Source organism: Miniopterus natalensis, chromosome 17, assembly GCF_054644295.1.
Source record: "Miniopterus natalensis isolate mMinNat1 chromosome 17, mMinNat1.hap1, whole genome shotgun sequence".
Lineage (NCBI taxonomy): Eukaryota > Metazoa > Chordata > Mammalia > Chiroptera > Miniopteridae > Miniopterus > Miniopterus natalensis.
In genome coordinates this window covers 38,890,706-38,912,205 of record NC_142097.1, presented here as the reverse complement: position 1 = coordinate 38,912,205, position 21,500 = coordinate 38,890,706, and the positions used below count along the sequence as shown (strand labels likewise).

At 51.1% G+C, this 21,500-nt stretch overlaps 1 protein-coding gene across 1 annotated transcript; it reads left to right on the top strand.

The window, feature by feature from the left end:
- Positions 1 to 3,392: 3,392 nt before the first annotated feature.
- LOC107528387 (uncharacterized) lies at positions 3,393 to 21,112 on the top strand. The gene is made up of 5 exons (XM_087825752.1): positions 3,393 to 3,448; positions 8,770 to 8,963; positions 17,106 to 17,263; positions 18,886 to 19,032; positions 20,882 to 21,112. The coding sequence occupies exons 1-5, from the start codon at positions 3,393 to 3,395 to the stop codon at positions 21,110 to 21,112; spliced, it is 786 nt and encodes a 261-aa protein (XP_087681878.1).
- Positions 21,113 to 21,500: the final 388 nt, after the last annotated feature.

The following is a 21,500-nucleotide window of genomic DNA, read 5'->3' as shown; positions in this document are numbered from 1 at the left end:
CTTTCTACTCTCTCTAAAAACCAATGGAAAAAACACCATTGTGTTAGTCAGGGTTCTGCAGAGAGACAGAACCAATGGGATGTGTGAGTGCGCGTGTGGGCGCACACACACACACACACACACACACACGAGAGAGACTGATTGATTTGAAGGAATTGGCTCGTGCACTTGTGGAGGCCTCACTAATCCAAACTCTGATGGGAAAGGACAGCAGCCTGGGGACTCAGGAAGGAGTCACAGCTCAAGGGCGAAGTCTGTCCTCTGAGATGAGGCACCCACTCCCTCCATATACACACCCATGGGGGGGAGGGGGCGTGTGCATCAGAAGAAAAAAAAGTTGAAAACTACAGTTTCATATTCATAAATAATGCTACACACATTTGAAGGGTGATCGTAAAAAGAACTCTAAACTCACTCAAATTCATTTTTAAAAAATAAGTCATCCCTTTCGGTCCTTTATTATTAGTAACAAATTACTAATGACACATTTCACAGCTAATTGGACCCACCAGAGCGTGCGAAGAGCAAGGCTGAAAACTGCTGCACTGATGCCTCCTCTGGCCAGAAGGGCCCCAGAAGGCGCAGACTGCGGCTCAGTCATTTCAGGAGCCCGGCCCTGTGCTTCGGTCTTGGGAGGAGCTTATCACCATAAGTGGCACTGACCTGGGCCGCGGGTTCGGTGAGACTCGCTCCCCGAGGAGCAGAGAGGGCGTGCGGAGGAATTGGGCGGTTGAAAACCCGCACTCACTGTACCCCCTGAGGGCATGGAGGCCTGTAAGCAGACACTCTAGATAATAGATAGTGGAGAAGAGGCCCATCCCCACCCTTCAAAGAGGGTGCATGGGAGACAAGACCGACAAATATGTAATCAGCATAAACACGAAGAGAAAAAGACAGTAATTCCAAGAGTGTGTCGAGGGGGAAGAATGAATGGGTAAGGTGGGAGAAACGAACCACAAGATCACCGGTGAGAGAACAGACTGCTGGTTGTGTCTCTGGTTGACCCAGTGATTAGTACCCAGAGAAGAAAATCCCAGGAAGCAGCCTGGAATGGGCCTCAAAGTGCACGTTCTCCATGGTGAGGGGCCCAGCAGAGTCCTGCTCTGGACTCCTGGAAGCCCAGTTTGGAGTGTGGGGCTGTGGGTGTCCACCCAGTCCACTGTGCAAGGTGACCTGTCCTGTCTGGGCACATGGGTCAGTCTCTTGCTCTACAGTTCTTTCCAGACTATGTTGGTGGTTACCTACTATCCTTGGAAGGGAAGACAGCTCTACATGGGATATATTTTAGCTGGGATGACGGTGCACTTTTTGATCTCCTCGCTCCCACCAGTATCAATGGAGAAACCATTGTGTGGAATGTGGAGACCCAGCTGGACTGTCCCCGCCTCAGAAAGTCACTGTGTGTCCCTCTCAGAGGGAGATGTGCAATGACAAAGGAGGCTTAGAGGAGACCGCGCTGGCTTCCCTCCAAGCTACGTTAATTGGTGATTAGGTAGAAAAAGAACCTTTCTGCTGATAGACTGTCTTCCCCATAACCATTTCTACTCACTATTTTTACATAAATTTCAGAAGATATCATTTCATATGAAAGTTCTTATTAACTTCTTCCTACAATGTCACCTTAATGGACTGGGGACATCAGCAGGCTTCCCTTCCTATATTTGACTATCCCAAGAATCATCAGATTATACAACTTGGCAATGTTTTGGAGTGACCCCCCCCAAAAAAAACCTGGAAAATTTTATCTTAAAGAATTAAACCATTCCCTTGAGCAGCTTTACAAGTAGTGCCAACCTGCCTAGAAAAAGCATGCCCGGCATATTTTCCCCTAAGGTTCCAGGGTTGCTGTTTCTAAAATAATTTCACCAGCTAATTATACTTGGTTGGCATACACTTGTAAGCTCATATTTTCTATATTGTGCTCTACTGTTTTTATGAACATCAGTACTATTGACTGAATGGTTGTGTTCCCCCTAAATTCCCATGTTGGTCGTCTTCTACAAATAGATATTTTTAAGGAGAAGAGAAATTTTAGTTTAAAGGTCTCTCTGTGTCTCTCACACACACATTCTAGAACACACCCGGAGCTCAGGTGCGCTTACCTGGGGGGGAAATGACATCATCAGAGTTGAGTCTCTTGGTAGGACTATCACAGAAATAGAATATTTAACTCCCAAAAGTGTAGAGGGAAAGAATAAGTATATTAAAGAAAATTTATTTCACTAAAGGAATAGTGGGGAAGGGGGCAGCAAAGAAAAAGTATAATAAATAGAAAAAATAATATGGCAGACATTAGTTCCAAATAGATCTTAGTTGGAATGAAGATACATAGCTTATTAGAAAAATACTGATCAAAATTAAGATGTTCTAATCACATAAATGTCAAATAGAACAGTCTTTAAAGGAAATAATATTACTTAGAGACATGGAAGGTTATCACATAATATACCAGAAAGGCATATGAAACTAGAGACAACAAATATCAGCAACAAAGCCTCAAAATCTTAGGTTGAATCTTAGGAAATTGTCAATATTTGATTGACCTACAAAAGCAATAATTTCATATAAAGTAAGAGCCAATCAAATTATGAAAAATTAAATTTCTTAAAGTGTTTTTTTAACATGCATCTGTTACAGATTGATTGATCAAGTGGCCAAATAATTAATAATGATGTTCGATATTTGAGCAGCATGATTAAGACACTTTATAAAATCCACAGATTTAGAATTTTATCTCAGCTCTTAAATAATCTGCATTCTTTTCAAGTTTTCAGGAAACATTTCAAAAAAAGAGCACATGCTAGGCCATAAAGGACATCTCAATAAATACCAAAGAATTGATAAAACATACAGACTATATTCTTTGACCCCAAATACAATAAAATGAGAACTTAACCCCCTCCCCCAAAAAATAGCCCAAAATACTTTTGTATATTTGGAAACTAAAAATGGTTCTAAATCATTCATAAGTCAAAGGAGAAATCATGATAGAAATTAGAAAAAATGTCAACCTGGTTTATCATGATCCGATTTGCCCCATATTGTTCAGCCAGTGTGATTTAACAGCTGGTGGTGCCAGTCAAGCTAATATTGTGGACATCAGGGACAAAAAAAAACAAAACTGGTTTTCAGTGGGGAAAAACTATAAAGTCTTAATTCCTTATTTCACCTATTTGTCCATAGATTTTGTGTCTGGGTGTTCTCCAGCATTTCCTGCATTTTACTCCCCAGGGCCCATCGAGGAGGAGCCCCTGTCCTCACCGTGGAAAAGCCCACAGGCGCGTGACCACCAGTGTTGAATGCAGTTCGTGTGGCCCTAAGGCCGTCACCATCCAAGGCTCTTCTGGAGACACCTGCACACAGTGGACTGCTGAGGGGACAGCCCTGGGAGCATGCGGAGAGACGACCGGATGGCCTCTCACAATACCAGCCGCCTTCACTTCCCACGGTAGGTTTCGCCACCCGTAAGGCCGCACAGAGGCCAACCCCGGCGGGCGTCCTGGAGGCCAGGCGGCTCGCTGCCCACGGATGCGGGATGCGGGCGGGTGCACGCTGCCTCCTTAGGGGCCCAGTCGGTGGACCGAGCAGCCGATCAGATGGCACCTGCTTCCCAATCCGGGAACCCACGTGTGAGCAGGGACACTGCTCACTTCACTGCTCACTCACCAGGCCAAGCAAACCCTTTCCTACCCGCCACACGCGGCAGAACACGGAGCGGGGGACCAGCAGCGGCAGGCAAGCTAAGGTCCCTCCTCTAGGCCTGGGGAGAGACCCAGGAACCCGCCTGCAGCCCCCTCCAGGGCATCGCAACGCTGGCTCCGGAGCAGCCTGGAGCCCGACGCGGGGTCTGGTCCCACAGAGAGGAAGGAGAGGAGGGGTGAGTCCTGGCTTTGTAACGGGCAAAGGCTACCAGGTAGGAGGAAAGGGCAGAGTCCCGTCACCACCGCACAACCGGAACGCCGTCCCAGGCTGTCCCGTTTCACTCCCTGGATGGTCTCCCAAGTAAGCAACCCCTGAAGCCATATGACAATGTCAGGTCATCAGCTCATCTCCCTTTTCCTCTGTGTGACCTGGGACAAGCTCTGAGTGTCAGCAGCACACTCTTTGTGGGTGAGAGGCTTGGGCCAATCTGTCACCAGGATTTAATAACGTGGATAAGTAAACTATTTTTTAAAAAGGTGCACGCCCTTGCCATAGAGTAGAGGGGTCATGCTAAGGATTCACACGTCATGTCCCTTCATCCCCACAGCGGCCGTGCAGTTTACGTCTCACCACGACCCACACTTTCAGATGAAGTCACCGGGTTCCCAGACGGCAAGTCCCAGGCCCAAAGCCATAAAATAGAAAAACAACAATAACAACAACAAATAGTAGAGCCAAGGTCTCAGCTCAAGCTGCAAAACGTCAGCCTTTTCTATCCAAAGTCGACCTCTCCCCCTGTGCAGCCCTGAGATTCCAGGCACTCAGACCAGAAGCCCACGGGACCATCTATCCTTCCAAGTCAGTTACCGGTGACAACCTCGAGATAATGCATTTTGCATCGCAAGCTGTTCACCCACCACCCAAATATTATGCTTCCTAAAAGCACCCTGGACACCGGTAGAACACCAAACAGAGAGAGAGATAAGCAAAGTAAAGAGAGGAGCGTGCTCGGGGCCCGGGCGGCTGCAGGAAAATAGCAGCAAGTGCTGAGAGGGGACTAGCAGCGGCGCCGCTGGGCACAGGCTAAGAGGCGTCTCGGTTCATGTTTTTTTCATATCTGATTTACGAAAAAGTGTCATTTCTAGAGTGGCTTTTTAAAAAATGGGTTCCCCTGGCTGAAACGCAAAGGACAGTGATAAATAAGCAGATGGCATCACCCCCGAGGCACGCCTTGCGAGTCCCAAGTGCCGCCTTCTCTCTCTGCGTCGTAATTCTTGTCCTTTCCAGAACTTTCCGCCATCCCTGTCATCACGAGCGGCTCTCAGACTCCCTGCACCCGTAACTCATGGCAATTTTGTTCCCATGTAGGACTCAAGTCTGGCTGGACCAGACATTGCGAAGGAGAGAAACCCATGGTTACGTGTTTCCATAGGCGATGTCATTTGCTTGGCTCTTTGCCAGCCCTTGAGTCATCTCTCATTCCCAGCTCGTCTCTAGCTCCATCTCATATTCCTCCAAATGTTTCTATCACGATCTAAAGTTCAAACAATAAGTTAAAAGTGAGCCTATTCCGTATCGCCCGGGGCGGGACGTCTTTGTTTCTGCACTGGGCTCAGGGGCCGTGTCCCCGATTGACAAGTTCCAAGCGGGCTCTGGTTTCCCACCTTCCCACACAACAGCCGTGCCTCCCCCCGGAGCCCCCCTCTCTGTAAGTAGCACCATCATCCACCCTATCGCTCAGGTCAAACCCCAGCAGGTCTCTCAGGTCTTCCTTTCCCTTGTCCCCTCTAGCGGGCGCATCAGCAGGCCCTGAGGAGCCTGCCTCAGAAATCCCTGGACCCCACCCTCCTCCCTCCATCTCTACCCCGATGCCGATGGTGCCCGGGCAAGGGGGCAAGGGGGCAAGGGGGCAAGGGCAAGGGCAAGGGCAAGCCGCCAGCACCTCTCACCTGGATGGAGCAGCAGCCTCCACCTGCCCCCCCCCCCCCCCCCCCCCCCCCCCCGCCCTCCAATGTGCTCTTCATAGATTAGCCAACCTAACCCTCACAAAATGCAAATCCAGCCCTCAAGTTTTCTCCCGGCTTCCCATTGCTTTGAGAAAAAGATCTAAAGTCCTGAACATTTCCTGCAGGGCCCTGCCCAACCTGGCTCTGGCCTCTCTCCAGCCCCATCAGCGCTGGAGCGCTCTCTCTCTCCCTCCCTCCCTCCGTCCCTCCCTCCCTCCCTCTTCTCACCATGCTGGCTTCTTTTCTCTTCCTCAGTTATTACAAACCCTTGACCGCCCCAAAGCCTTTACAACTGCCCTTTCCTCTGCCTGGAATATTCACCTCCCACTTTCTCTCTGAATGGTCTTAGCTCCTAATTCTTTTGCGCAAAGATCCTTTCCTGACCACCCAACCCAAAAGGGGGTCCTTGACAGTTAGTCCGTCTCCCTTGTTTATTTCCCTTCATAAACTACAATTACTTCACTTACGTATTTGCTACTCATAGGTGCCTGCGCCTGACACCCCGCATAGGGCCTGAGACGGAAGGGAACGGAAAAGGTGTGTTGAAGGAGCGGGGCCCACAAACACCCTCCCGTGGCTCCAGCAAAGCGCATTCCAGAGTCCGCGCGAGGGGAGAAGTGTCTGCCTGGTTGGGAAAGCAAACAGCCCGTTAAACTTATGAAAACATGCTTTCAGTTAAAATCACAGGAGATGTTTTCTAACTGATTATGCTGAGTTGGGGAGCGACATGCAGAGATAATAAACACATTTAATCTGAAACAGGTGGGAGTCTGGGCAGTTCCCTGTACGTGGGGCCCCTGAAAAAGCATTCTTGTGTTTTTGACGTTTTCTGAGTATAATTTTTATGTGCCAGGATGCGCTCCCCAGCTCCCCAGCAGTCACCTGGTGGCCCTGTTTGTCCCATGGCGCACGCACATTCGCATATCCGCCTGGGCCTGGTAGATGGTAACGCTTAGCTACAACTCTCTACACGAGCATCCCGAAGTGAGTGGAGCACTTTAAGGTCCTTGAATGGGGCACTAGAGACATGTATCGTAACATTTATTGAGTGTTGATCTACTTCATGTGCCAAAATATGCCTCAGGGTCGTCAGTTTGAATGCTGCAACTTGCTAGAAAAGTTGGAGTATCAGCGATCACACATAGAGCAGATGTTCTAGGCTGAAGAGTTTTGTTTTTCTAAAAATCTGCCCAGCACACAAACTGCTTCAGATGAATCTTTTGAGAAGAGCAAGAGAAACAGAGAGGTGAACGGAGCTTTCAGAAACCACAACTCAGAGACCCAGCTTAAACTCATAAGACAACGACGATGCACTGTTTTTGATTTGCGCGCTTGGAGAAAATGTCAGGTTTCTGTCCAACGCGTCAGCGAGGAGAGTTCGATAACTGGTGCTAACCTAAAGCTCCCAGTAGGGACACTCTTGTTTCTAAATCCTTAATCGTTTTTTTCTAATTATTACCTCTAGGATGCTGGTTTTCGGATTAAGTTTCTTTGGCTTTCTTTCACAAAAGACGTTACAACTCAGTGCATCTGCAGATGGGCTGACTGCAAAATGCCAAAGCACAATCGTGTCCTGCTCTCTGAGTCCTCACTGTAGCAGGATAGTCTTAACGAACCCCAGATGCAACCTTCATGGGTACAGAATCACCCCCTTGACTATCTGCTCCTGAGTCTGGTCATCACTGTGGACCTGGGGCTGATTGAACATGCCCCCACTCGCGACTCTCCCTTCCACCTGGTTAATATTTTGAATCTATTGTCTTATGTTCCCCTCTACCTTCACCTAATACTTTGTCATCTATCCTTCCATCCATCCATCCACACACCTACACATCCACCCATCCATCCACCCACACATCCATCCATCCATCCATCCATCCATCCATCCACCCACACACCCATCCATCCACACACCCATCCATCCATCCACCCACCCACACACCCATCCATCCACACACCCATCCATCCAGTATGGATTGAACCAGATACAATCCTACATACTAGGGATACCGTGGTGAATAAGATCCAGTCTATGACCTCGTGGAACATAAAATCTAATAGTGGATATAGGCACAAAAATGGACCATTTATTGCACAATTGGTCATGACTAGAATGGAGATATTTTCAAGGTAATGGAGACTAGAGGGAGGGCAGGTCTACATCTAGGGTGAGAGTTGAGGGGCATCATGGACAGCACCATAAAGTGGCACACAGGAGGTGGCGGGGAGCAGGGGGGTGCAGAGGAGGGAGGAAGGAGAGTGGTACATTCCAGGCAGAGGGACGAACACCAGCCGAGCCACAGCAGCCGAGAGCCCGCAGCATGCTGGGGGCACTGGGTGGTGTGGGGGGGAAGCAGCGCCAGGCTGGGGAGGCGAGGAGGGCAGGATGGAGGAGTGCACAGGCGGGGCCAGGAAGGACCTGTGGGTCTCGCCAAGTGGGGTGACTTGGATGTTGGAGAGTCACTGAAGGACTGTGTTTGATACTCTCCCCAAATGTAAACAAATAATTGATATGATGGGAAATGGGAGGAAAGAGACAGAAAACACAGTTTAGCCTGCAGGATATTAATCCTGCCCCATAAAAATGAAATACTAGCTCTTAGATGTTTCCTGACCTCCTGTGTTTCATCCCTGTAAGCACTGTCTTCCCTCTAATGTGTGTGTGCATGTGTGCCTCTGTGTGTGTGCACATCTCTGTGTATGTGTGTGCATCTGTGCGTGTGCATCTGTGTGCGTGTGCATGTGTGTGTGCATGTGTATGTGTGTGTGCATCTGTGCGTGCGCATCTCTGTGTGTGTGCATCTCTGTGCATGTGCATGCACACACACATGTTTAACACTGGAAGTGTTATAGGTGGAACACCTGTTCTCCAATTGTCCTGCTGCTCGGGAGATATTCCCACCCTTCTGTCGTTCTGACTATATGCAAATATGTAAAAACAAGCTGAAAGCACCCATTCATTTTCCTTCCAGATTAAATACGCGTTCATGAAGTCGGGGCTCCCACTGCAGCTCCTTCCTCTCTGACCACTCACGCGCGGGTCACTCCTATGGGGCTGTTGAATCAGTCAAAGCATCACTCCTGACAGTGTGGTTTTTATTTTATTGCCTTATGTCTGGAGTCCCCGGGAGAGGAGGAAGGAGCACAGGAAACACGAGGAGCTGCCTGAAGGCCGGGCCTGGCCACGGGGTCGGCCGCTGCAGAAGGGGGACGGCGCCCAGACCACTGAGAACAAAACAAAGGAGGCAGGAGGTGACCAGTCTACCAAGGAAGGCCCTTTTCTCAGCAAAACAGAACCGCGAAGAGACACCAAAGGTAGGGCCAGCCCAGGGCTGCGGACCCGGTCCCGGTCACCTGCAGGCATCCTTGGGTTTTATGAAACGGGGTCTTGGAGCTGGAGCCTCTCGGGCCAAGGGCAGAGCGGATGCAATAGGAAACAATTAAGGTTGTAAAGAGCAGTTCTGCAGAGCTCCTGCTGTTTGTGACGACTCCTGGCTCAAAAGCTCTGATTTCCATACTTAGGTATTATCTGGTGTTGGGCCAAAGAGAATTGCTTCCAATGAAACCACAGGCTGTGCATGTCAATGAGCTCAGTAGCCACATACTGTGTCCTGGGTCCCAGAGGGCCAGCCTCATGCTTTCCCTGAGAGAATCTGACTTGGAGGGAGCAGCGGGGAGCACCGTCTCCACGGGATGGCCCGGTCCTGGCCAGGGGCCCACAAACCCTCGCTCCGTTCATTGGACCCTTCCACGCTGGGCTCAGTCTCTCAGCCCGGCGAAGCACACACCTGAGCCCCAGGCACATCCCATGAAGGCAGGGAGCAGCCTCTCGCCAAGGAGGCATCTCGGCTCTGAGGAACTAATCATACCCTTGCCTGTGGCTCCCGGAGCTCCGACTTACCAACCTGGAGCTAAGTGTATGGAGTAGCCTGTGACATACGGCGTAGCCTGTGATGTCGGTGCCCGGAGAGCTGGGGACGGCATCGAGGCGAGACTTCTCGCACTTCCCCCTGTCTCTCTAGCTAAAGAAATCAATGATATTTCTGCTAAGCGTGCCTTGCTGATAGAGAAGGGAAAGGCAAGGGGGTATTTCTTAGGTGAAAAGTTATCTTAAGCCTCATTTACTAACTGGCAGATGCAGCCCTTTATGGTCATTCACGTAGAGCTGTCGCTCCAAGTGTTGAACAGAGTGACGAATTGCAGCTGCCAAAAGGGACATGTCAATTCTCCTAATTACCTCCAGAGCCCTACTCACAGAATCAGAAAAGGCGTCTAATGGCGTCAACGCTGCTCACTTTTTGAAAATCACAGTTTCAATTCCCTCGTAGTCTTCTTGTTTCTAGTCACATTCCGAACAGTGAAAGCTGTGACCATGTAAACCAGGTAAGACCGGGCTTGGAAAATGGGTCTTTTGCAAAGCCCGGTCCTACTCCTCAAGACGGTAGCTAGTAATTAAGGAGAATTGCAGGGTAAGAAAAAAATGCAGCCACAGTAGGAGAGAGAGGAGAGAGACGGGAGAGAGGCCCTTTATCTCAGCAAAGCCAGTGCAGGGCCTTCGCTGCACACGGAGTTCAGAATGAGCTGGAAACTTCCGAGGCCCGTGGGAGAAACTCTGGCTACTCCCGCCTCCCAGCTCGGACGCTTGCTGAGGATCTGCCCCTGACCGACGGCTTCCAGACACCTCCACACGGCTGTATTGATTCTCCCCCTCTTCCAGCCTCCCCAATTTATATTCCTCTCCAGTTCCGTTTAGAGGTCAAAGTCCCCTTGGCTTTGTTACCTTGGTTTCCTGCAGCAATCATTTATAAAAAGCCAGCTGAGTGACAAGAACTTCAGGGAGTGCAGGGGACACAGAAATGGAATCCTTCCTTCGTTCAGCGTATTTGTTGAGCACCTACTCGGGGCTGGACACTGTGCCAGGTGCTGAACTACGTCAGTGGCTAAAATCAATGCAAATGATCCAAGACACTCATGCAGCGAATATATTCAGGGGCCCATTCCACTCTCCAGCTCATCTGCAGCCTTAGAGAGCGGTGCTGGGGGAGGGGGAGCTGGAACACAGCCCCCACCCACTTATGGTCCAGCCTGGGCCAAATCAATTGCCTCAGGATGTCAGTGCTGGCTTCCTGAGAAGGCCGGGCTTTGGACATTTGGGGACCATTTATCCTGGGAGCCTGCAGTTCAGGATCCACAGTCGGCTCCATGTGAGCTCATCTGTTTCTTATTTACCTCCCACTTAAAAGTGATTAGGATTTTCTTCCACTGTGGGGTTTCTGCCCACTCCTGACCCTGGAAGGCTCAGGAAATTACAAAGCGCGTTTTCCAGCAGATGCTCTGGCCCGCGCCGGGCGGTCCTGCACAGCCGCCAGTCTGCTCTCGCTGCGTCTGGTGAGCCTGGCGCTCTGCGACGTCAGAGGCGGCCTGAGCTGGATGGGCCTGCTTGCTTGGGGAGTGCCAGGCTGCCCTGGCAAAGATGGCCCTCGTGGCCTGATGAGACTCCCAAGCCCATGGGGGTGTGCCGGGCAAGAGGTCCTGGCAGGAAAGACCCATGCACGCAAGATGTAAAGGTTGGCAGTGGAGTGATGGAGTGAGCATGGGCGGGGGGCAGGGATTCAGAAATGTTTAAAAAGAGATGGGCTTGCTTGGAAATGTGCGGTTTCCACAGCAATTTCTGGAATCTCAGTGCAGGGAACGGCGGGGGTGACTGCATCCGAAGAACCCGCAGCCACTCCCCAGTCAGAAGCCATGTGCTGCATGAAATGCGAGCCTCAGCCCTTGCCTATAACCCGCTCCTGCTCGGGGGTATCTGGGGAGACGTGGAAGGCTGCAGATCAAAGGGAGGGCGTGCTCCAATTTGTCGGAGGCAGGAAAACACATCGCTGAGACCAATATTGAGTGACTGAGCCTCCTGCCTGCACAGGCTCACCACGGCTAGAGGGTTGAGCCCAGCATGGCTTGGTTTTTGTTTTTGTTTTTGTTTTTTTCTGAAAAGAACAAACAATTGACAAAGGAGGGAGAGTAGATAGAGCGAAGGCTCGGGAAGAAGGGAGGGCCCTCCTCCTACAAGCTGTGCGGCTCTGTGCGGCTCGCCCCAGACCTTAGTGCCTTGGTTGTTGTTTTTTTCCTTTTGCAAGATGGAGCTCATCCTACTCAGAGCATTAAAGAATCACAAAGTTGGGGGAGATCTTAAAGGCTGTAGTCTGATCACTGAGAGCCTGGCACATAGTAGGCACTAAATAATTCTTGAAGTCGTCCAGGATGAAGTCATGGAGAGAAGGAACCAATACGTGAATGAATGCATGTGGGGTCCCCATACAACATCCCCGCACACGGTAGTTCAATCCATGCTTAAATGTCACCCGCCACGGGACCATCTCCTGAGGTGGGCCCTCTGTCTTCGGTAGCTGTGGCTGTTAGTGTCGTGTATGAACCCAAATCCAATCCTGCCCCCCACCCAGAAGTTTCATCACAATTTCCAGTCCTACCCTCTGCTGCATGGCAGCCCTTCAGATAATTGGAAATAACGGCCATGCCCCTCATTGGGTTCACTCTTTCTCGGCCTAATTACCCTCACCTCCTTCAGTCGTGCCCCCAGTAACAGAGCTTTAGTTTCTAAAACTAAGCATTCTCACACTTCTGCTCTTTGAATGAGCTGCAGTTCGCCTGCGTGCCCTTGAGCTGAATTCAGGGATTCAGCTGTGGTTGGATCAGAAAGAAATAAGTAGGTCTGTCCCTTCTTGTTCCAGATCCTGTGTCTAGTGATGCAGGAGATGACTCTCTGGCATAGGCGCTGGCTCATCTTACCCCAAACCTGTATCTATTTTTTTAGATCTCAGACACTCAGGTATGGGATGCTTAGAGACAGAAAGAAACTCCTATTCAGGCCTGCTCTGCCTCAGACAAAATTAAACATGTCAGGCCCAAAGAGCGATTTGCTGCTCTGGTTAAATTCTATTTTAGCCTCTCTACATCCCATCCCACACCATTCTCCATACTTCTCATGAGTCAGTACTGAAGTGAGGTGTCCCTGTCCTTTCCCTCAAACTGATTACAACTCTAGAAAGGGATTCTTATATTATACAGATGCTGGGTTATTCCTTGCCCATGTTAACACTGGACAGTTTACCAAGTATTTTCAAATACCTTATGATGTAGATTTTTACATCAGACAAAATTGCATTTGGGCTGAAGGTATAAAATGAAAAACAGAAAGAGGAGCGTATTTCCCCCATATGACAAGATGTCCAGAAGAAGGCAGTGCAGAGCTGGTAGGTGGCTCCCTGATGACATCAGAGACCCAAGCTGTTCATATAGCTTTCTACTTCTTCTAATCCTCATGATCACAGATAGCTGCTCACCTCTGCGCATCACATCCACATTCCAGGCGCACCGGAAAGCAATAACTTTCCAAGACCCCTTCCCCACCAATGAACTTTCATACACACACACACACACACACACACAGAATCCATTTACTTGCAGTGTTAGAGCGGCAGTCAGTAGCTTGCCCTGACTGGGTGGTTCAGTTGGTTGGAGCATCAGCCTGTACACCAAAAGGTTGCAGACTTGATTCCCAGTCAGGGCACATACCTAGGTTGTGGGTTCGATCCCCAATCAGGTGTGTATGGGGGAAAACCGATTGATTTTTCCTCTCACATCAATGGTTCTCTCTCTCTCTTTCTCTCTCCCTTCCTCTCTCTCTAAAATGAATAAAAACATATCCTTGGGTGAGGATTTAAAAAAAAAAAAAAAAGGCAAGGCCAGCAAGACTTGAGTGTAACCTCTCAACCCTCTTTTAAAGGGCTCACCTAATGAGGTCAGGCCCACCCAAGATAAGCTCCCTTTTCATTAATCTAAAGTCAACTGATTAGAGACCTTAATTACACCTGCAAAATTCCTTCATCTTCGCCATAATGTAACATAATCATAAGTGATATCCCATCATATTCATAGGTCCTGCCCACACCCAAAGGGAGAGGGTAATGCAGGCAACACATAATTGGGGCAGAATCTTGGGGCCACCTTAGGACTCTGCCTACCACACCCTATGTCCTGGAGATACTGATGGGACCTGTCCCAAATGGTTGCTTTGAAGGCTAAACGAGTTGGTAACTGTAACAGGACGTATCCGGCCAGCAGCAGCTGCTATAATTATTTTAGCATCTTTGAGCATCTGCTACAAAAGTCGAGGCATTTCGCTGACACTAATACTCCCCACCCCCCGCCCCACGCAGAAGTTGGCAAACAGCCATAAAGCTTTAATCCAACTAAATGGCTTTTGGATACAAAGACTCTGCGTTTTCTTGGCCTGTGAAAGCCACTGTCAGAGAAAAAAAGTGCTGACTTCAATCAAACACTGTAATCCACGGGATTATCATTTCCACCCCTAAAAGCCTCCTGCAGTCACTCAAACTCTCGCCCAGTGGTTCTTAGTGGTGGCTGCTCACGTGTGAATCACCCAGGGAGCTTGGGCAGGTCCCATCTGCCCAAACTCGGATACATTTGGCCTGGGGCGTGTCCTTGCGTTGGAATTTTCTTCAAGCCCCTCACCCCAGGAGTCTCCGACACACCACCAGGGATGAGAGCCGCTGCTGGGGCCAAAGCTAAACTCCCCTTAAGGAGAAACTGCTGAAGACATGACAAGCCGAAGAGATGTGAGCGGCACTAAAGCATTTTTCCCCATTGACTTTCAGCAAAGAAATTGAAATTCACCACACGCTCCCCTTTCCAAGGCACCCTGCCATTTTAGCAGACAGCTCACCTAGAAGCTGGGATAATGTGGAGAAGAGATTAAAATGCCTGCATAGCCCAGAGAGCATGTTGTCTGCTTGCTCGTTCCATGTTTACTCTGTCACCTACATGCATTAAGCGCCCGCTGTATGCCAGCCTTCAGGCCGGGTGCTGGGGCCTCAGAGATCAGAAGAACCCACGCTCTGCCTCCCCGAGCTCAGCATCTAATGACGAGACGCAAAGAGGCCCTTTCTGTCCCAGAGACGGGCTTTCAGGATCGAGGGCATGGAGCTCGCTTTTAGGTTGTGAGCAATCATTTCTAAAACTTTCTCAGTCTTCTGTGACTCTGTCTTTCTCTCCAGGGTTTAATCACTTCCAGAGAACAGCCTCTTTTCGACTTCCCTTCCTTTCCCCCCCGCCAGCATCCAGCCCAAAGAAAAGTTATTACCCAGGATAGGAGCTGAAAAATTGCCCAAATGCCGTAATTATTTCTTTCATAAGGAAAAAGAGCAACGGGAAGCAGCAGCCTCCCCCTCCCCCACCCCTTCTAGCCCCCAGGTCCTTGTCCCATACCCAGGGGCTCTCACCAGCTGGGGGGGGGGGCATCCTGAGCTGGCGGGCGTTGGCACCTTCTACCTGCTGGCTGTTCCCTGCTGAGGAGCGATTGCCAGCGCAGCACTAAGCAGACGCTGCCGCTATTGACCAGGAGGTTTTGGCAAAGCCCGGGGAAGCTGGGTCCCTCCTTTAAGATAACACTGAGCCAGCCGCAGCTGCTGCAGACGGAGCCATGGGTGGTCCGCTGGTGCAACGCGAAGGCTGGATTGGCTTCGCCTCGCGTCTAAAGGGGAACTCTGCCCCCAGAACATCACAGGCCCCTCCAAGGCCCTGAGACGCAACCCGAGAGACAGTTCAGCTGGAAGGAAACCGAAGTTCCTGTGCAGACAAAATCCTCTCTAAAACCCCCACCTCTTTCATCTGATTTATACACATTTCTTGGGAGCCTACTGTGTTCAAGGCATGGCGCGAGCCCACCACCACCCCACTCCCACCCAGGAAAGTTTTTAAAATGTCAGAATTCCACAACGACCTCAGAAACGAAGTGTGTTGGCGGGCCCCACAGAGTCGCCCTGAGTTAGTTTTTTATGCCTTCTCTGACATGCCGGGGAGACTGCTGTGTTCCGCTGACTCTGCTCTCTGGGTTTGAATTGTTAGAAGAGCAGCGCTTCACCTCGGGCTGCCAGGTGCCCCCGGGGGCCCGCCACCCAGCTTCCCGCCCTGGCTCTCCACACAGCAGCTCCTAAAGTGTGGGGGAAGGAAAGGAGCGCCCCGAGGCCGTGGCTGGGGGAGGAAACCGGCAAAGGAAATCTAGAGGCGCAGCCTTGCCATTATTTACCCCCTCGCTGCTTATATGTGGGAAACAAATAACTGTCTGACAACAGGAAGCTAGATGACACCGAGCCGAGGCGGGACTGCTTCGCATCCCGGGATGTTGGCCAGCACGGAAGTGAACGACTAAGGGACAGTGATGACTTCGTTTACTCTAGGAGTTGGGTTCTTTCCTTCCCCCCTTCCTTCCTTCCTTCCTTCCTTCCTTCCTTCCTTCCTTCCTTCCTTCCTTCCTTCCTTCCTTCCTTCCTTCCTTCCTTCCTTCCTTCCTTCCTTCCTTCCTTCCTTCCTGTTTGATAGAAGGGAACCTTCTGTCCCTAGGTTGGTTTTAAGAGCGGTCACACATCAAGTCTAGAATATAAACCAGGTGGCTTCAAGGTCCGTGCAAACCTGGATTTTGTCATTGAGTTGGGCCGGCTGGCCTGGGCTTGGCTTGGTGAAGGCTTGATCATGGGCCAGATGTCCAGCTTGCATGCAAATCTTGACATTGCTGAGAAGCCTGCAGAATGCTCGCTTCTATTTTGGAAACCAGCCCTTGTGTCCTTGCAACAGGAGGTGTATTAAAGCATCACTAATGCAGGGTCAGCACACTCCAGCCCTCGGGCCCAATTTGTCCTGCGACCCGTTCCCGGATGGCTTGCGAACTAGGAAATGGTTTTTCCATCTTTAAGTGGAAAGAACAGTATTTTGTGACACATGAAAGCTATATGAAATTTTATAGTGCCCATAAGTAAAGTTTTTTGGAACATAGCCACACCTACCTATTTGCATGGTGTCGAGGGCTTCTTCTGTGCTGCAACAGCCGTGTTGCGGAGTCGCCGTGTTGCGGAGTCGCCGTGTTGTGTAGCTGCAACAGAGCCCGCATGGCCCATGAAATCTAAAATATTTACTGCCTGGCCCTATACAGAGAGAGTTTCCTGACCTCTGTACGAAAGTAAAAGAATAACCCAGCAGAAGTGCAGAAAAGTGAGAGGCTCGCTTAATTCATTCTTTCGTTTACCTAATTAAACGGCCATTTGGAGCCCTTAATGATCTTCTCTACTCAGCTAACCCCCCAGAGTGAGAATCAACTCAACTCACGGGTCCCTGGCAAGACAGCTGCCCGACCCTGCGCCTGGCGAAGGGCATGCCCACCACGCTCGCCACACCCTCAGCTTCCAGATCAGAGTATCCTACGGGCCCCACCGATGTCCCAGCAAGAGCCAAGTTCATTCTTGGCCCCGGGTTGAGGGCCTTTCCTTCTGTAGAAGCCTCTTGCCTGTGATGCTGCGGGGCCAAACCCAGAGACATAGGCCCTGGGCGAGGCGGGGAGGGAGCGAGCCCTGGCGTGGGACCCTACAGCGTGCCATTTCTCTCCTCGCCTCCTCGGAACAGACTGGAAGCTGCCGATCCCCCCGGGGCCTGTTTATCCACCATTAATCCCGAGTCTGAGCACCAACGCTGTGGGACGAAGCTGGGAACTGTCTCCTCCCCTAGCAAAGAGCTTCCAGATACACGATGTAAGTCTTTTCCAAGGGTCCCTTATGTCCCTTATCCGTTGAAGACTGAGAAGTGAGACTGTGCCCCACAGGGGTCAGCTGAGCAAATGAGGCGCAGTGGCTGACAGAGTCCCAAGGAGCAGGAGTCAATGGTTTCCCTTTGTTAAATATGTTTTTATTGATTTCAGACAGAGGAAGGGGGAGGGAGAGAGAGAAACATCAATGATGACAGAGTCACCCATCGGCTGCCCCTTGCACGCCCCTGCTGGGGATCGAGCCTGCAACCCAGGCATGTGCCCTGACCGGGAATCATACCGTGACCTCCTGGTTCGTGGGTCAGTGCTCAACTACTGAGCCACACGGGCCGGGCTCAATGGTTTCTCTTTACCATGGACCCCATCCCACCCCCATCATCTCCTGCCCCCACGTGAGACTGGTGCAGACAAAGAAATGAAGCTGGTGCAGACAGAGAATGAACACAGGTCTCATCAGAGCCAAAATCAGAGCCCGGGAAGGCAGTAGGGAAGGCAGGAGAGGAACAGAGGGGAGATGATCCACGCAGGAAAGGAGGTGCGTGCGAATTTTGGCTCCTCTGTTAAAAATGTGATGGTAGCGATGATGATGGTGATGATGAACTCCCTAAAGGGAGGAAACATGGTCAGTCGGGGAAAGGAGCAGATAGAGGAGTCCAGGGATGGGGGATGCTCTCACTCACCTTTTACTGCAGATACAGTTCTGCTCTCGGTCAGCTCCAGCCGGACCCGGAGCGATGGGGCTGGTCGGGCCCCATTAAGGCCCACTGGCATCAGTCCATCTGTCTTCAAGGTGAACTCTGGGAGCTGCCTTCCTTGGAATGGAGTCACCACCCTGAAGCTACTTATGTGAATTTAAACCTGATGCAAGAGAAGGTGACAGGGACCGCGGGAAAGTCCTCTCACCTTGCTGGGTCTCGGTGTTTCCATTGGGGACCGGGGACGTTGACCTGTAAAATCCCTAGTGGCCTCTGATTTGGGTCAGCTCCTCTGTCCCGCCTGCCTCCAGAGCTGCCTGGCCTCCTCATGGCCAACGCTGGAAGAAATAAAACAACACACGTTCGCTTCCTGCTGTGTGGGAGGCAGGAAACGGCCTAACCCCCTAATTGGGATGAGGTTCCTGCGGAGTGTCCAGCCGCCCACTCCTCAGCACCCCCCCATTTCCCAGGTGTCTCTGCCAGAAAGGCGGGCACAGGCGGCCACCAGAGGCCGGAACCCACCCACCGCCACCATCTCGCCAGCCATGCCCCTGCCTCGGTGGGTGTAAGAGAATCAACATGTAGAGAGAGGCAGCATTTGCTGTGCCTCCCCCGCGTGCAAGGGGGAGCCGAGCATGTCTGGGGTGGGCCCTGTGGTCAAGAATCTAGGCTAGCCCGGCCGATGTGGCTCAGTGGTGGAGCATCCCCCCTATGAACCGAGAGGTTGCCCAGCAACTCATGGGGGGGACAGCCCTTTTTTCCACCTCCCACGGCCACAGAAAATTAAGAAAAGCAAATGGCAGTCCCCCTCCTGAAGGAGAGGCATGAGGCGAGGGGCCCTGTGTGAGTGAGCCGCGGGACACGCGCTCTCTGGGCTCCTCGCCGCAGCTGCACGTGGCGTCTGTCCCAGCAGGGCCCTTTCTGGCACTTCTTGGACATGAAGGCGGCGGAGAGACTGGCCGGCTGGAAGGAGCGTCGCAGTCGCTATGGAGACATCAACAGGCACGAATGCTATCAGCTTGGGGGCGTCTTCGCCCCTTTCCGGGCCCTGGCCACCACGGTGAGCAAGCTTTCCTTCCCGAGGGGGTTTCCAAGTCCTTTAGGGAGACCGGTGACAAACGCCAACTCTGTCCCCTTTTGCGGGATGGCTGAGTCCATTCTGGCCATGCAAATGCTGCACAACCAACCTCCCCGAAACTCGGCTGTTCACAGTCACGAGCATCTGTGTGTCTCACTCGCTGGTCTGCAGAGAAACAGCCCTGCTCCACTCTCGTTGACCGTAAGCTCCCAGGGCAGGAGGGAGCAGAGGATTGAGAACGTCCATCTCCTCGACCCCAAGAGGCTAACTCTGGCCTACCTGACGGTCGGCGACTGAGGTGTAGGGCAGGGTCTGAAGGCAGCCGGTCACAGCCGTGGTGTCAGAAATACCCATTTCAAGGGCAGGAAAACGTCTGGGGAAAGCAGAGGATTTTGTGATAAAGAAAGATTGTTCGGGCTCCCGTCCCTTTGTCCCACCTGTTGCCTTCTGGGCCCAAGTCAATGCAAGTGGGACCCTTCCCAGATGCATTTCCTTGAAGCCGTTACTGATGTGTCTTCGTGATACGCTCTGGCTGTGCATCCCTGAGATTCTAGAATTTGGGTGTGCCCGAGAATCTCCGGGGAAGCCTGATTCCAGCGTAGGGTCCCAGCCCGCAGGGTCTTGGCGGCGCTCGGAATTTTCTTTTGTAACATATTTTCTCTTCACCACCTTCATGCATCGTGGCCCGGCCAGGGCTTCCCGAGCTTGTTCACGCCATCGGCACCCGTAAGTCTGAAGGGGCCGTGGTTCAGGCACCTGTAACGCGTTCACAGCTCCGGTGTGCACGGGAACCCAGCTCAGGAGCTTCTGCTCATCCATAGTTCCCACCCTTTTCTAAACTTCAAAATCTCCTGGAGAACTAGACACATGAATGCCCAGGCTTCACTCCAGCCAATGAGATCAGAAGCTTTGGGGGCTGGTCCCAGGCATCAGCAGGATTTAAAGCTCTCTGGATAGGATGGCCAACACACCCAGTTTTCCTAAGACTGACTTTGACACTTTTCGCAGAATTTCCCATCTTGCAGCTCTAAAAGTCCCGAGTCCCAGGAAACTCCTTAGTTCTGGCTGTTTTAACACTGGAAGTCTTGAGTCCTTGGAATTTGTGCAAACCCGATGATGGTTGGTGACTCTATCCACACGTGATTTTAAAGCGTGGCCAAGATTAGGACAACTACTCTCTGAACGCTCTAGAAACTAGCCCCAATTCCTCACGTCACAGGTAGCTGCTGCCCATCTCTCCATTCACAGGCCAACATTCCTTAGGCATGTGCATAGCCCAGGGCTGAGAACTCCGGAGGACCCTCAGATAGAAATCTCAATCCTACCGTCAAGGAGCTTCTAGTCTGCTAGGGAAACTGAGCCACGAGCCAAAATCATGCCGCAGACACAGATATGATGAAACATTAATAAGAACAGCTCCACAAATTGATAGACCCAGAAGGTGGTGAGAGCTCTCCAAGTTTGAGCTGCTTTCTGCTAAATCCAACCCCCCAAGGTCTTGCTGAAAAACTAAGTCTGCAGATAGGGACACCCTCTCAATTCACAGTGCCACTTGGGAAAAGCAGATCTGTCACTTATTGGGAGCAATCATACTCATGAACTGAGCTCTTACTATGTGCCAGGTACAGGGCTGAAGACTTCCCAAGTCCTGATCCTTCTGACCTCCACCCTGTTACCACCCTTTTATCAGTGACGAAGCAAAAGATGACCCGTGTTTAGAAACTTGCCCACGGTTACCGTTCGTGAGCAGCGGGGCCGGGCTGAGCCTGCGCTGGAGCGGGTGCTCCCGGCCCCCACGCCTCATTCACTGCCGCTGTTCTCTGCCTCGTAGGAGCTGCGAGGCCTGGCGCTTCCCCAGCACCTGCCCATGAGCCTGCACATGTGCAAAATGGGCGTTTCGTGCGCCAACGAAAGGGATCTCCAAGACTTACCTTTGTCTCCCACAGAGCTGGACTTGGAAAAGGGTGGCAATAGCCCTGAGAAAGAGAAAGCAGTGAGCCATAGCAGAACACCTTTATTCCCGCCAATAGTTAAAGCAACAAACTGTAATAGCATGAAATAATCAAGTTTGCAAAACTACGTTCGGGCCGGGACCCTGGGCGGATGGTGGTGTCCTTTGCTAGAACAGGATTGTTCATCTGGACTGGACCGGAGACCTATATACCACCATCTCCATGCAAAACCGAACCCCAGGTTCCAAGGCACAGACTTAGCAACAGGCTACTGGAACTTCGCTCATGGAAAAATTGCAAACAGTCTGCATGTTTTTCAGGTATTTTCAAACAAGGCTTGTTCGTTATATAAGCACGCCTGGGTCTCAGACAACTCATACCCTCAAGAAGCAAAAGAAAACAGAAAAATAAAACTCCCCATTTGTTCTGTTTTGTCCCTATTTCTCACTGACTAGAGCTAAATGTTGCCACATGCTCCGAAAAATGCCCAGCGTTTGC